General features: G+C 41.7%; 2 protein-coding genes across 10 annotated transcripts in view; one reads left to right on the top strand and one right to left on the bottom strand.

The window, feature by feature from the left end:
- PFKFB2 (6-phosphofructo-2-kinase/fructose-2,6-biphosphatase 2) overlaps positions 1 to 112 on the bottom strand; it is a 40,567-nt gene extending 40,455 nt beyond the window's left edge. For 7 of the 8 annotated variants that reach the window (XM_077334830.1, XM_077334831.1, XM_077334832.1 and 4 more), the window contains exon 1: positions 75 to 104. In XM_077334830.1, the coding sequence (XP_077190945.1) occupies positions 75 to 85 (11 nt within the window). In that variant the 5' untranslated portion in view covers positions 86 to 104. Of the gene's footprint in view, positions 1 to 54 lie in introns of all 8 variants that reach the window. The other variant, XM_077334836.1, reaches the window with a different exon arrangement.
- YOD1 (YOD1 deubiquitinase) lies at positions 17 to 11,608 on the top strand. 2 transcript variants are annotated; one of them, XR_013230473.1, is made up of 2 exons: positions 17 to 293; positions 3,782 to 4,020. XR_013230473.1 is itself a non-coding variant. In XM_077334838.1 (2 exons), exons 1-2 carry the CDS (start codon positions 1,766 to 1,768, stop codon positions 4,486 to 4,488), a joined length of 915 nt encoding a protein of 304 aa, XP_077190953.1. In that variant the 5' UTR covers positions 1,659 to 1,765; the 3' UTR covers positions 4,489 to 11,608. The 2 variants fall into 2 exon arrangements, 1 of the variants encoding a protein (XP_077190953.1); XM_077334838.1 differs by lacking the exon at positions 17 to 293 and adding an exon at positions 1,659 to 1,973 and having other exon boundaries at positions 3,782 to 11,608.
- The last annotated feature ends 3,191 nt before the right edge of the window (positions 11,609 to 14,799 follow it).

Genomic DNA, 14,799 nt, shown 5'->3' with positions numbered 1-14,799 from the left:
TTGACAGGGTTGGTTGAGTGCAGAAAAAATGAAATGTATTTGTGCTGCCGTTACCCCAAAATCTAACCGATTACCGCTTTAACATGCAACCCCATCCAGCAGCAGCTCCGCTTACAAAATAGTGACGACATTAGAAAAGTGGGAGGGTAGAGGCTGACGTCACAGCGCGCCAACTCAACTTCATTTCCCGCGCAAGCGTAAGGGGAGAGGAATAAAGATAACAGGAGCTCTCCTTGCGTGGCGTCCACTTTCGTTCGGGGTCTTCGTTGTGAGGCACTAAGAGGGGGTTGAATGTAAGTGACTCGGACTCCGCGTATGTTTGCAAGCAGCCGATTCTCTTGCTGTGGGGGTTGAGTAGGCGGTTTAACGTATGCAGTAACCAAATGCCTATTAAATAGGGGGCTATGTCGGCAGCCAAATCCATCTCTACGGCCACATTAGTGAGAGTTAGCTGATGTTACGTATAGTAGCATTCATAAAGTAAAAAGTGGCATCATTAAACGTGTTTAATCAGTTTGCAATTTTTATTCTTGCATGATGTCAGCTGTTTGTGTTGTCCGTGTTTCCTCTTCAGGGCGCTGATTATTTTGTATTGCAGAGTGATTCATACTGTGCGCGCGCTTCTCTATAATGAAATTTTAATTTCAGGCTATAATTAATAGGTCCTCTAGAACGTCGACGCCCGTCACTGACATACCTTAGAGCGCACATTCTCTCTCCCATTCGCTGTATTGTGCCTCTCTGGGTGTATATATGGGGGGTTGTCTTCTGCTGAACATTCATAATAATCGGCCCTCCCAATTCCCATAGAGTTCATTGTGCAAATTCATAATTAAACGATGCCCAGCTAAAAAATAATACGGAAAATTGCTGTCGTGGTGCCAGAAACTACATTTAGAACTGCGCAAGTGGTGTCCGTGTAGGACAAGATGAATGTTCCCGTACCTGAAGTGATTGCTCCACCTATTGATTTGGAAGGATTTTTGTGACGCTGCGATTCGTGTGCTGCCTTGAGTAAGAGACTGGGGCATATTTATCTAGATATTTAAAAATCTTTACACCTCCGTAAATTCATAGGATTCAGTGGATTTACAAGGATTTAACAATGCCCAGGAATACATGGCGTTGTAATTCAAAACGACCGAGAAGGCGATAGTTCTTATCGCCTATAGTCGAGTCGATGTTTCACTCTGGGCCCCCATTTGATCAAAAAAAAATCGTGATACAGATTGGCGGTGAACTGTTCCTCGGGCAGGACTATCGTAAGTCATTCTGGACCACAATCTCCTCCCATAACTAGTCTGTATTTACACTGGAAGGAAAGTTTGTTAATGTTACAGTTTCAGCTTTTCAAACGAAGTGTTGTGAACTAGGATATAATTCCCCTCGCCCCGAAGGTAAGAAGAGACTGCTGGGCAATCACAGCCGTGCAGAAGGCCTGAGTTTTTCTGTGCTTTAAAATCCGGGCAGCTGTCACCCTTTCTACGCAGGGGAGAGGAAAATGGCGTCAAAAGTAACCCAGAAGTGACGTAGAATTCTCAGCGTAACGCTGCCGCGGCGGATGTTTGGGACCGCCCACTCATCTGATTGGGCCGTGCGGAGGAGCACGCTTTGCTACCCCGGTTGCAGTGACCAATAGGAGGCTCGAAAGAGAGGGACGCGAGGGTTGCTGGGTTGCATGTAAGCGCAGCCATTTTGCTGTGGGGGGCTGAAACCCGGCAGCCGCCGCCGGGAGAACTCCGTAGATCGGCGGGAGGGCGGCAGGATGTTGCGGCTGCGCTGCAAGGCCAGGAGCGGCTCTTACCCGCTGCCCGGACTGACGGCCCACTCCTGCTTGCGCGAGCTCCAGGCAGCGCTGGCCGCTCTCACCGGGGTGCCCGTCCAGGCCCAGCGCCTGCTGCTCGGGTTCCCCCCGCGTGGCCTCGACCTCAGCGACGGGGAGCGGCGCCTCGGAGAGCTTGGCATTCATTCGGGTAACCGACGGGTCTGGTCCGCGCGTCTTGGGCCTCCGTTTGGGGTAATCTCGGTTCCCCTCGGAGGAGAGCGTGGCTGAGTCTAAGCGTGTGGCTCTGTTGCTGAGCACCTGTAATTGAGGATTTTCCCCTCACGAAATACGCGTGCGGTCGTCTAAGATGGAGACGGCGAGGGGGAGAATCTGAAAACACGGGTTTGAGCGGCTTTTCGCTCGCAATTTCCTTGGGTGAAACATTGAACAGTGCTTAAAGCCCGATTTAAGACTAAAGTAGGTGATTGCTCTAAATGGGGAGTGGGGAGTGTCACTGAAACACGTTCTTCTGTTGCGAGGTCTGCTAGTGCCATCCTGAGCACTGTTCCACCACTTTGGATGTAATGGAGTTAAAGGGCTTGGAAAGGTAACCCTGCTTAGAGTAGCACTGTGACTTGTCTGCTGTGGAGAAAAGTTAAATTAGTATTTCTTTTAAAAAATTACGACCCACATTCCTCTCAAGTGCTATCCTTGAATCAAGTAACCATTAAAATTTCTTGGCCAAGCAGATAAGTTCACCCAGGGTTTTGTTTCACCCTGGGTTTCTTGACGGCCCTGGAAGGCTTTCCAGAATGATTGGGAGTTAAATCATTGTTTATATGTTTTTTAATTTGTAAACATCAGGTGATGTGACTTTATATGGTCATGTTGACCTGCCCCCCCTGCCAATTATAGGCCTGGAGGGGGTGGGAAGGTGAGGGGCCTGGGTCTGCACGTACACAGTTGTTCTTCCTAACTATGTTCTGCATGATTGCGCCACTTCTTGGAGCCTGAAGAATGTTTCAGGGGTTTCACAATGGCAAAAATGTTGACAAAGGCTAGTACATAAAAATTTGTCTCACAGCAACTGTGCTGAGGCAGTTTGTCGTCTTATCATTTTTTGTTCCTAAGCCTTTTACATTGTTCACTGGATATCTTATCTTGTGTCATTGTGTTGATGTTTTGAATCTCATCAAGAAATGTGGGTTATAAATAATATGGAAATATATAACAAGCACAAGAGGAGAAGGTAATAGTCCTTGCTTGCCAAATTCTACTGGAGAAGTAGTCCACCCAGCTGATGAAACTGTTATGCTCATTTACTGTAACTGGTTGGTTTTTGCAAGCTTTAAAAAAAAGTATAGTAATACAAATAGTAACATCCATTCTGGGTTAGGACAGGAAGCCTTAAAGCAGTGACTCAAATGTTTTGATGCTGTGTAATTGGCTGAAATTCAGGCTTGACAAGGTTTTTGTTGCCATCTTTTAATTAAATAGTGCAGTGGAAAGGGGAGGAGAGGAAGACATTATCAGTAGATTTTTGAGGGGTTTATAAGACCCTTCTTTAATATTAGTGACTCATTATTAAATTGAAAATAGAGTCGGAGTTCTGTCTCGGTTTTTTGTTCAAGTCAGCATGACTGTGCTAACATAGAAGGAACTGAATAAATGCCCACAATAGCTTTAAAAGTTTGTATATGGCTTAAGAGAAAATCCAGATATGTTGATTATAATTTTGTTTCCAGATCTGTGCATTGTATCTCTTGTTTTTACCAACCAGTATCGTGTACTGATTAGTAGACGATTAGTACTCTAAATCTCAACTATTAGCGTTTTAATCATAGCTTACTTGTTATGTTCAAAGTATCTCATAATTATTTCAAAATCCTTACAATACAAATCATTCAGTGTAGTACTGTTGTATTATTGGGGGAGGAAAACTTTGGTTGAGAATCAACTAGAGTTGTGTTCTATCAATTCACTGAATCATCTCAACTTTTGTATTTTTCTTGACAGGTGATACTCTAATAGTCGAAGAAGATGCAAGCAACCTCAAGACTGAGTCTTCCATAGTTACAAAACGGACTGCTCCTAATTCAGTCAGGGAAGCTCTTCCCGTGCTTGCCCGGAGAGTTGTTCCTGCAGATAATTCATGCCTATTCACCAGCATAAACTATGTTGTAGAAGGTGGTGTTTATGACCCAGCATGTGCCCCAGAGATGAGAAATCTAATAGCCCAGATCGTAGCAAGTGATCCAGAATCCTATAGTGAGGCAATACTAGGAAAGACCAACCAAGAATACTGTGATTGGATCAGAAGAGACGATACATGGGGAGGTGCAATTGAGGTTTCTATTTTATCTAAGTTCTATCAATGTGAAATTTGTGTAGTGGACACACAAACGGTCAGAATTGATCGCTTTGGGGAAGATGCTGGCTATGCTAAACGGGTTCTTCTAATTTATGATGGTATTCACTATGATCCACTTGAGCGCAGAATCCCCAACTCAGACATTCCTCCCCAGACAATTTTTTCTGCATCAGATGATATTGTCCTTGCTCAGGCTTTGGAGTTAGCAGATGAAGCCAGAAGAAAGAGGCAGTTCACTGATGTAAACCGGTTTACACTGAGATGTATGGTATGTCAGAAAGGATTAACAGGGCAAGTGGAAGCCAGAGAACATGCCAAGGAGACAGGACATACCAACTTTGGAGAGGTGTGATTTTTTTTGTGTGAGGATGGTTTTACCTACTACCTCACTGAACAAGAACAAGCATCCAAGTTTTACATAAGCTGTATTTAATCAAGAATTCATTTAAAGCTTGAAGGCACTATTAACTTAATTATGAATGATGTTCACAGGTTTGCTGTGATTAGTGAGTTTACAAGTGTGTATAGAGTGGTGTCACATCCTTCCAACTGATCAGAATGTTCTTTTTTATGACTAATAATAATTAGACTGCTGTTCATCAACTGCTGCATCAGTTCTTGACAACTAGCAGATACAAGAATTTTGTGACATACCTTGGTTAACACACACACATCATTCACACAGTACTGTGCTTAGACTTGTGTATAGAATTTTAGAATCACTGATGGAATAAAGTTCTCAGCTCATCTACTGAGGTCTTGATCTACTGCATAGTTATGGTGGTCTCTGTTCATATCTGGCAAGATGATTTGCCTCTGCTGTGTTTATGCAAAGAGTTGTACATGGCTGTATATCCAAACAGATTAACCCCACAGTTACTGCCTCTTAATATCATCCCAAAATGTGTCTGCTTTAAGACCCTGAATAAGAATACACCACAGAAAATAATGGTCATGTTGATAAAAGGCCTTAACTGGAAGACCTTGTTTTCAGCATTCTTAGGGAGTAAAATGTGAATACAATTTCATGGGTATTTAGTATATTGGTAGTGACTGCATTGAAACTTTGGGGGATTAATAGCATGTTTTAAAAAGTTACAGAAATGGTAACGTATTCCAGCAACATAAATTCAAATATTTTAAGATATCCTGTATATGGAATTTACTGTATAAAGTGTTGGAGATTATTTTGCTTGACCATTGTGCTGAACAGAGGGAAAAATTCAAGTTAATAGGAATAGCAGACCCTGGCTACTACTAACTGATTGTGCATGGAATAATTGCAGTTCCAAAAAGATTGTTCTCAGATGTGCACCTGCTTTCGGGGGCTAGGTGGTGGTAGGGTGTTGGTCTGATTTTATATGCTTTGCTGTCAGATAGGGTTCATTTCAGTTATCTGGAAGTTAGAGATTAGCATCATGACTTCTGCCTGTTTATTTCAAAACACTATTAGTAACCTGTCAGCTGGTAGTGTTAGACTGTTCTTTCTTTGCACAGTTGACTAGCACAGCTTTTTAGCTGCTGAGGCTTTGAACTGGTTAATTTATCATTGTTTATTATGATATTATTTTATAAATTTTGAAGTTAATGTATCTGCTGTGTGCCAAATTATAGACTTTAATCACTTGAATACTGCCTGTGTTTGCAAATTCCATTCTACTGAACAGCTAAATAGCTTGTTTCTTTAACAATATAATCTCAGTATTAAGTAATACAGCTGAGACTTAGTTTAAACTGTCTTCAAAAAGTCAGTGAGTTAAGACAACCCTGGAAAAGCTTACAAAATAGTACTGTTGTCATACTGTGTTTTAAAATGCTTTCATGCATACTAAATAAGAACCAACTTCTTAAAAAAGTGAAAATGGCACTAATGTAAGCATTTCTAGACACCTTGGTGTCTGTTACCACAGTTCCTGAACTATTATAGTAGGCATGACAGTTAAGATAATTTACTTTGCTAGTGTCTAGGTACAGTTTTGAAATATTTTGAAAGTATTTTCATTGCACCGTCAAAGTAGAAGAAAGACACTGGAATACCTTCTAACTAAAGCATTTTTTTTGAAAGGTGGCCAGCTTGGTGTAGTGGTTAAAAGTGCGTACTTCTAATCTGGCAAGCTGGGTTTGATTCTGCGCTCCTCTACATGCAACCAGCTGGGTAACCTTGGGCTCGCCACAGCACTGATAAAGCTGTTCTGACTGAGCAGTAATATCAGGGCTCTCTCAGCCTCATCTTCCTCACAGGGTGTCTGCTGTGGGGAGAGGAAAGGGAAGGCGAATGTAAGCCGCTTTGAGACTCCTTCGGGTAGAGAAAAGCGGCATATAAGAACCAACTCTTCTAACAGCTGTGTTCCATAAATCAGATTAAATCACATTTTCCTCATGTTAAGTTAATAATTGTGTACTCCCCAAGCCATTCATTTTTGTAAAGGATAGCATGTACAACTACCTATGTTTTTAATCTGTGAAGTTGCTGGTGTGACCCAACATTTTGAGCTGACAAAACAGCATGGGGTATTGTTCCTAGCATAGCAGAAACTATAATAATCTGTTCAAACATTAGACAGAGTAGTTTCATTATGCCAACTGGGTGGTGATTTAATTTATGATCATTGCACAATCGGGAGTATTTAATATGTGATAATACAATCCTGGAATGAGATCACAGCTGTTACGCAGTATAGGTTTCAGGGTGCATTGCACTTTCATTGTTATAGCTATGTTGGTGCATGCTGCTGTACAAAACCACATTTTAAGTCATTGGAATGATTTCTAAACTATGAATGAATGCACTTAAGTTCTCCATTGACGAGAACTATAGCTGTTGTACCCCTACATGTGGTATCTTGTCGTTGTTTTTGCTATAGTCAGTTTGATATCCCACTGCAAGCAATGGCACAAGCTAGTCATCATAACTAATAAGTACCATAGCATTTAATGGCATTTAATTATAGTCAGGATTAAGCTTATGTGTGACTTGGAGTGCTTTTGAGCCCCTTATGTTGCTGTGTGTGTGTAAAACTTGGTTTTAATGAGTTTATATCACATTTGTAAATCTGTTGATAACTGTGCAAAAAGTTGGCTTTACAGTTTCCTTTTAACCACCCTGTGGTTTGGGAGTTGCCTATGTACAGATGCACTTGTTCTATCTGAAATGCATTTTTAGTTCTCCCCGCATTTTTCCCCATACACTCCTAAAAATATTTCCAAATGTACCTGTTGCAGCAAAATGGAAAGCTGTTGGTGCTTGGTTGTGTTTCAGTTCTCTAGATAGGCAGTTGTACAAAAGTGCCATGTGCTTTAAATTATTTGCTTGCTTACGGAAAGCAGAGGGACATACCAGTGCTGTATCCTTACTTAAACATTAAAGGACTAGGAAATTACCTGAAATTATATAGATTATTTTTTTTGAGATGCTGCAAGAAAGAAACATGCAGAGATGACCCGTCATCCGAATAAACAGAAAGAAATTTCCAAGCTGGCAATGGCAAAAAGCTTTATTCAGAACGAGTTCCTAGGTATAAAACCTCGTTTTCATATTTTCTTCCTCAGTAAACTTATTTCTTAATTGTTTTTTTTTCTGGAGATACAAAGTCTTCAACCCACTACTTAATTCTTATAAAATATAAGGTAAATAAAATATATTTTAAGCCAAATAATTGGGGTCTATTAGTATCAAAGGTCCATCAAGGTAACTATCTTATAAATAAGCCATTTATAAGATAGTTACCTTTATGGACCTTTGATACTAATAGACCCCAATTATATGGCTTAAAATATAAAGTATAAGGTAAATAAAATATAAGAATTAGGTAGTGGGTTGAAGACTTTGTTTGTATCCCTGAAATAACAATTAAGAAATAAGTTTACTGAGGAAGTAAAATACAAAAACGAGGTTTTATACCTAGGAACTCGTTCTGAATAAAGCTTTTTGCCATCACCTGCTTGGAAATTTCTTTCTGTTTATGCAAGAAAGAAACATGGCAGGCAAGAGAGGGGCATTATTATTATGTTTATTGCCTGCCACTCCTAGACTAGCTGGTTCATGGTGGGTTACAAGATAAAATCCTCACAATAAAATCATATTAGTTCCCCACAGTCAAAATCATATTACAATCCCCACAGCTGTAAAAATATACTATAACTCCCTGTCCCCCTCCCTCAGTTCAATAACCTTCCCAACCTGTGCCTCGGGGGGGGGGGGGGCTACACTGATGTTCTGGCTATTCTGAGGAGAGGTCCCTGATCTTATTTGCCCTGGCCTCAACCGAATTCCTGATGGAAGAGTTCCATCTTGCAGGCCCTGTGGAACTGTAAAAGCTCTGACAGGGCTCTTAGCTCTTCCCAGAGCTTATTCCACCAGGTCAGGGCCAGGACCAAAAAAGCCCTGGTTGAAGCCAGGCGCACCTCTGGCAGGCCAAGGATCACCAACAGGTTTGCACCTGAAGAGCAAAGGGCTTTGCATGGGGCAAAAGGTGATCTCTCAGATACATGGGGCCCAGACCACAGATGGCCTTAAATGTAAATACTAGAACCTTGAACTTGATGTGGGATGCAACTGGCAACCAGTGCACCTGCCTCAGCACTGCCATCCAAGGTGTTCCTGTGAGCACCCTGACAGCTGCATTCTGTACCAGCTGCAATTTCAAGGTTAGACAAGGGAATGTCCATGTAGAGTGAGTTACAGAAGTTAAGCCTGGAGGTGACTGCCTCATGGATCACTGTGGCTAAGAGCTCCGAGGACAGAAATTATATGATTTCATCAGTCTCATTGCAGGGAAGTATCCAGGTTATGTAAGAAGAGAGTATTTTCTTTCATACTACTTGTAATGGCTGTGGTGGTGACACCATAGGAAAGGTATAGTAGATGAATTGCCATAATGTGCATTTTAAATGTAAGATATCTTTCAATAATATAGAGCATACATGGCTTTACTTAGGATTTAGGTTTTAGCTGAAGCTCCTTTTAGGCTAGACAGAAGCAATTTTGCCCACAGCCTTAATCTAGTACACCAACTGAGCTATGTTTCAGGAGCGTACTTCTGATGCTGCCTACATGCATATTTTCCTAGCTAGTAAGAAAAAAAAATGCCAGGTACCTAGATTGTGCTTGATTGTGACTTAAACAAAGCAGAGAGAGTAAAACAAATAAAACAGACCAGGTAATATTGCCAACAAATGTTCTTTTTAAAATTCAAACCAATTCAAATGTTAATCCTGATTTTTCAAATTATTTCACTTGTGGTTTTCTGTTACTTTTTAAATAGATGTACTAAAATGATACTCACTCTGCAGCTATTGGAGAGCCGTATTTACAATTGCCATCAATCAAAAGAGCTACAACTATTGTATGCCTCCTCATCAAACACGCATGCACTAAGTAGCTTTTTTACTTACCAGAGTTTCCCTGTGCAGGTAGAATTGTCTCTGCCACTGTTGAACATTGACCTGCCCAGACCTTATGTATCTGCAGTGAGGCTTTCTTCTCTGCCTCTCTGCACTCTCCAGCAAGAGGCACAGCAGGAGAGAGTAAGATTGCCAAGGTGTGCAGGGAGGAAATTAGGTGTGGAAAAAGGAGAGGAAAAACAACCTTTGCAACTAGCTTTCTCTCTCGGTATTTGCCTGATTGCTTGGATTAGAATACAGAGGTTATGGTGAAGGATAAGAATTGTGGGGCAGACCCTTCCATTGAGTCCCGAACGAAAAAGGCAAATGGGATTTTGGGCTGTATCAAATGGAATATCATGTCCCAATCACAGGAGGCGATGGTACCACTTTGCTCTGCTCTGGTTCAGCCTCACTTGGAGTACTGTGTTTCGTTTTGGGCACCACAGTTGGATGTAGCCAAATGAGTGTGTCCAGAGGAGGGCAACAAAGATGGTGAGGGGTTTGGAGACCAAGACATGAGGAAAGGTTGGGGGAGCTTGGTCTGTTTAGCCTGGAAAGGAGATGACTGAGAGGGGACCTGATAACCATCTTCAAATATTTAAATGGCTGCCATGTAGGATAGAACAGGGTTCTCTCTTGCCCCGGAGGGACGGACCAGATCCAATGGGATGAAATTAATTCAAAAGAAGTTCCGTCTAAACATCTAGAAGAAGTTCTGAAAGTTAGAGCGGTTTCTCAGTGGAACAGGCTTCCTTGGGAGGTGGTAGGTTCTCCATCTTTGGAAATTTTTAAACGGGCTGGATAACCATCTGACATAGAGGCTGATTCTGTGAAGATTCAAGGAGGTGGCAGGTTACACTGTCAGCAGTAGGGTTGTGGCTGTCCTGCATGATGCAGAGGTTGGACTAGATGACCCAGGAGGTCCCTTCCAATTCTATGATTCTAAAGAAGGCTTGCAGTGTATCTCTCATCTACCCTTTCCACCACCTGACAACCAGAAGCCCTTCTGGGCAATGACTGCCATTTTCCTGGGACATGGAGAAGGTGCCCCAGTGGGGGAGCAATACTCAGAAGGACCACAGGTAGCTCTCAAGCCTCTAGTATTACTGATCAAGTTTACTGCTGAAAGACAACTATGGTGCAGTTAATAAGTGTAAGCATGTGTTTACACCAGGGGTTCCCAACCAGGGCTCCGTGGACTTTCCGTTATATTGTGCCTTAATGTACTTGGCCACAAGCTATTCCCAGTATTGCTGTGAAAGTAGCGAACTAGCTGCTTCTATTATTTTGGGGGTGGCATTCTGGTGTGGTTACTGTGCCTGGGAAAGGAGGCGGAGCCTGGATGTGTACTCCTGCCTCAAACTACCTCCTTTCTCTCCCCCCCCCTCAGTCATTGGGTGTGGCAGGAAGGTGAGGCCAGCTAGCATCATTTCCAGCTCAGTTCCAGGGCTCCTCAGAGCCTGAAAAAATTTCAAGGGCTCCTCCATGGTCAAAAGTTTGAAAAAGGCTGGCTTACCCTGTCAGCTAAAGGTTAAATATTGAATAGTTCATCTAAGACTACATACTTGAAAATAGGTTCTATTAAAATTAGTAAAACCTGCAAATGGATATGTTGAAGATGAATTGTAAGCCTGTGATCTTAACTGGATTGGACATGGCTCAGTAGCAGAGCAACAAGCCTGACATGCAGAAGGTTGCCAGTTCAAGCCGTGGCATGACCGTTAGAAGCTTCAAGAAGAAAGTGATTTGAAAGACCTCTGCCAGTGGTACTGGCATGCTGCTCAGGTTGAATAGATATTATTAATGGGCCAGGGATGTAATGTAAGGCAATGTCATGAATTCTTTTGTTTGTTCAGTATTGACAAGACGATGCAGAAAGATCTATTTTTCTGTGGATTTCTTATGTTTTTCACTGGTTGGCTTGGACTACATTGTAATTTGCCTGCTTGAGAAACAGGTAAAACAACTTCTTTCAAAAGTGCTGTTTGTATTTTATTTCAGCAAAGGTGCTATAGGTTGACATATTTATTTTGTGAACATATGTTCTGTAAAATGTTTTAATTTTTTAAAATATATTTCAAAATCTGTGTTCTATTGCTTCTTTACTATTGGATTTTTATTGGACAATACTTGAAAATTGTGCTAATTATAATAAGTGGTTTATTAGTTGCACGGTACATGTCTTAATCACAAGAATAGGGCTTTCACAGAAAACACCTTCGTCTGGTACAAAAGGCTGATTATGCTTAGAGCATTGACATTGTGGTGATGTACTGCATGCACACATACATAAAATTCAGACTATCAATAACAGCTCTGTACACTTAAGGAGCAAAACAGTATAAGAACTAGTGTGTTGCATCATATAAAAATCTGTATTCAAGACCATTTCCGCACAAGGAATTTGCACCTTCACAGGCTCTCATTGCCTGTGGGTTTTAGTGCTCCTTCCACATGATGTCGGTAGAAACCTTCGGCTGTGCTTGAGTTTTTGTCTGGCTTCCTTTGTGATGAAAAAAAAGTTTTGCAAAAAAGTTTCCCTTGTCATACTACAAATCAGGGCGCAGATGGGCAAGTCCATTTTAACGGAGAAATGCACGACAGTCTTGGTAGTGTTTTGTCTACCCTCGCACCCATCCTCCCCTCTCCATTTTGAGATCACATTTTTTTAAAATGGCGTAGTCCGTGATGCTACAGGATCACAAAGTGACATGCCCTCAGTATAAATAAAATGTTCTCTTCAGTATGCACAGTAACATTGGGATCAGGCAACTAAAACTTGTTCCTGTTTGTGTTTTCTGGAGGTGGGGTATGAACAGGTGAAGGGTGTATGTGTGTGATGAAGCAGCTGTCTCCCTATTAGTTTGTTTTTGTGCTGTGTATTTTAAGTCTTTATTGTGAGGACACAATCATCAGGGTCCAGTTACCATCTCCAGCCTATCACAAATCTACCTGAACATAGACCATTATACAAAGTATCCTGGAAAAGGATCTAAGGAAATGTATTGTTTGGTGTGATCCCCTAGCAATGCGGAAGTGAAAGTTTGTTTTAAAAAATGTTTTACTGTTGTGGCATTTCTCCATAGCAACATGGAAGTGTATTTTTTTAAAATAAAAATTATTTTTGGGACTTGGGGGTGGTCGTGGTGGAAGTTTGAGTCCCTAAAACAATCACTGTGAAGGGATTGGTGGCTTGTATTGATTCCCAACCCAAGGAGCTGGGGAAGAAGTGCAGGTTGTCCACGCTTTAGGCTTCACCGCCACCTTGTTGGGAAGGAAAAAGCCACAAAGAGGCAATCGGATAATGCAAGAGGGGGTCTCCCGTTAGGAAGTGTGCAAACATGTGGTTTCCTATCACGTCTTTGCAAGCAAGAGGCGGCGTGTACTTTATGCCTCCATGCAGAAATGGTCCAAGTCTTTTTCCAGCAGTGGCCTGTAAGTATTTGGAAGTTTGCATTTGGGGTATGAAAGTGGTGCCTGGTACCTAGTTTTCAGAGTCATCTGAACTTTATTTTTGCTATTTTGGCTAATAGTCCAGTTTTTAAGTCATCTGAGCTAATGACCATTATCACATATTAGGATAGATTAAAATGAGTAGCCATGTTGGTCTGAAGTAGCACAGTAAAATCAGAGTCCAGTAGCACCTTTAAGACCAACAAAGATTTATTCAAGGCGTGAGCTTTCGAGTGCAAGCACAGACTAAGAACTGACTATCATAACAGTAGGAATATATAAGGAAAAGTTAATCATGTTACATTAGTAAACTGTGTCACAGCACCCATACACAGCCACATGATAATTCCCTGCCAAACCAGCCAATCAGACCCCACGAACCCATTTGTAGTTCACAAAGATATATCAGAAATAAAACTGTCAAAGCCAGTGATCCACAGCTCATACCCTACTATTTACTGCTGGCCCCATCTGTCTCCATACCAGTGTGAAACTTTCTTACAAGTAGAAGCTAAGCTGGCAGCTATCTTGTCCTGGGACCAGAAAGTAGAATTCAAAATTACATTACACAAAATTACATTAGGATAGTTGGCTTCCTTTACATGGTTGTATACTGTATGAAGTTTGGTCTGTCCTAAACATACTACAGCTGCAGTGATTTCACGCAGCTTAGAATTTAGATCAGATTAGCTCTAAATGCTTAAGCTGCTTCTTAGGGAACGTGCATGCCTTTCCTCCATTTCCATTTAAGTAGGAATTACAAGTATACATCTAATTGTTGTGACTAAATAGTCCATCAAATACTTTTCAAGTGATTCAGAAAACTCAAGTATCCAGCACAGCTGGGCCTGTGTCACAGTCTAAACTAGATCAGGTATAATAATAATAATAAAAAACCCCCCACTGAAGAGTGTTTCTATGTTCCTTGTGTCTTTTTCTCATAGTAGAATTCTTTGCCTGCAGTGTCATTAAAAGGTAACATCAACTCTACTATAGTACACTATTTTTGTTTATTTCCCCCCTGTTGCTGTTTCTGGTTTCTCTAAAGCAGCCTTGCTCAACTTTTTTACCCCTGCAACATTCTCCAGGCTTCAAGAAACCCCAGAAGTTGGGAAGCATGCCTGTGTACATGCTCATCTGGGGCCCCTTCCCACCCACCCCATCTTTGGCCATTTTGGGAGAGCTGGATGGGTTGACATTACCATATATGCTCATATCACCTAATGATTAACAAATTTTAAAAAGACATAAAAATGTAATGCCAACCCATTCAGGAAATGCCGGGGTTTCATGAAACCCTGGTTGAGAAAGCCTGCTCTAAAGTGAAGTGGTGTCAGATTCAGACAGTGCTTAAGAGGAGTAAGGAAAGGGGAAGTGAGCCCTGAGTCCGATTCACTGTAGCAGTTTTAGCCTGCAAAGACAAGGACAAGACCTTGATGCTAATTTGTTGCAGGAAAGTCTGCAAAGAGAGTGCATGTTTGCAAAGGTAATAGAGCACATGGGAACAATTTTGGGCTGTCAGCCAAAAGATATCAAAAAGAGGAGGGCAGGATGCTGTTCCCATTGGCTGCAGAGGAAAGGACACGTAGTAATGCGTTTAAACTACAAGTACAACGATATAGGCTAGATATCAGGGAAAAAAATTTCACAGAGTAGTTCAGCAGTGGAATAGGCTGCCTAAGGAGGTGGTGAGCTCCCCCTCACTGGCAGTCTTCAAGCAAAGGTTGGATACACACTTTTCTTGGATGCTTTAGGATGCTTTGGGCTGATCGTGCGTTGAGCAGGGGGTTGGACTAGATGGCCTGTATGGTCCCTTCCAACTCTA

This window comes from Paroedura picta, chromosome 4, assembly GCF_049243985.1.
Source record: "Paroedura picta isolate Pp20150507F chromosome 4, Ppicta_v3.0, whole genome shotgun sequence".
Classification (NCBI taxonomy): domain Eukaryota; kingdom Metazoa; phylum Chordata; class Lepidosauria; order Squamata; family Gekkonidae; genus Paroedura; species Paroedura picta.
Note: the sequence above shows the minus strand (reverse complement) of the source record. Positions and strands in the feature narration are given on the sequence as shown.

Bases quoted from the DNA above. Each gene is read 5' to 3' on its own strand.
- YOD1 (XM_077334838.1), top strand. From the start codon at position 1,766: ATGTTGCGGCTGCGCTGCAAGGCCAGGAGCGGCTCTTACCCGCTGCCC. The intron at 1,974-3,781 runs GTAACCGACGGG...TTTTCTTGACAG, and splicing joins AGAGCTTGGCATTCATTCGG to GTGATACTCTAATAGTCGAA.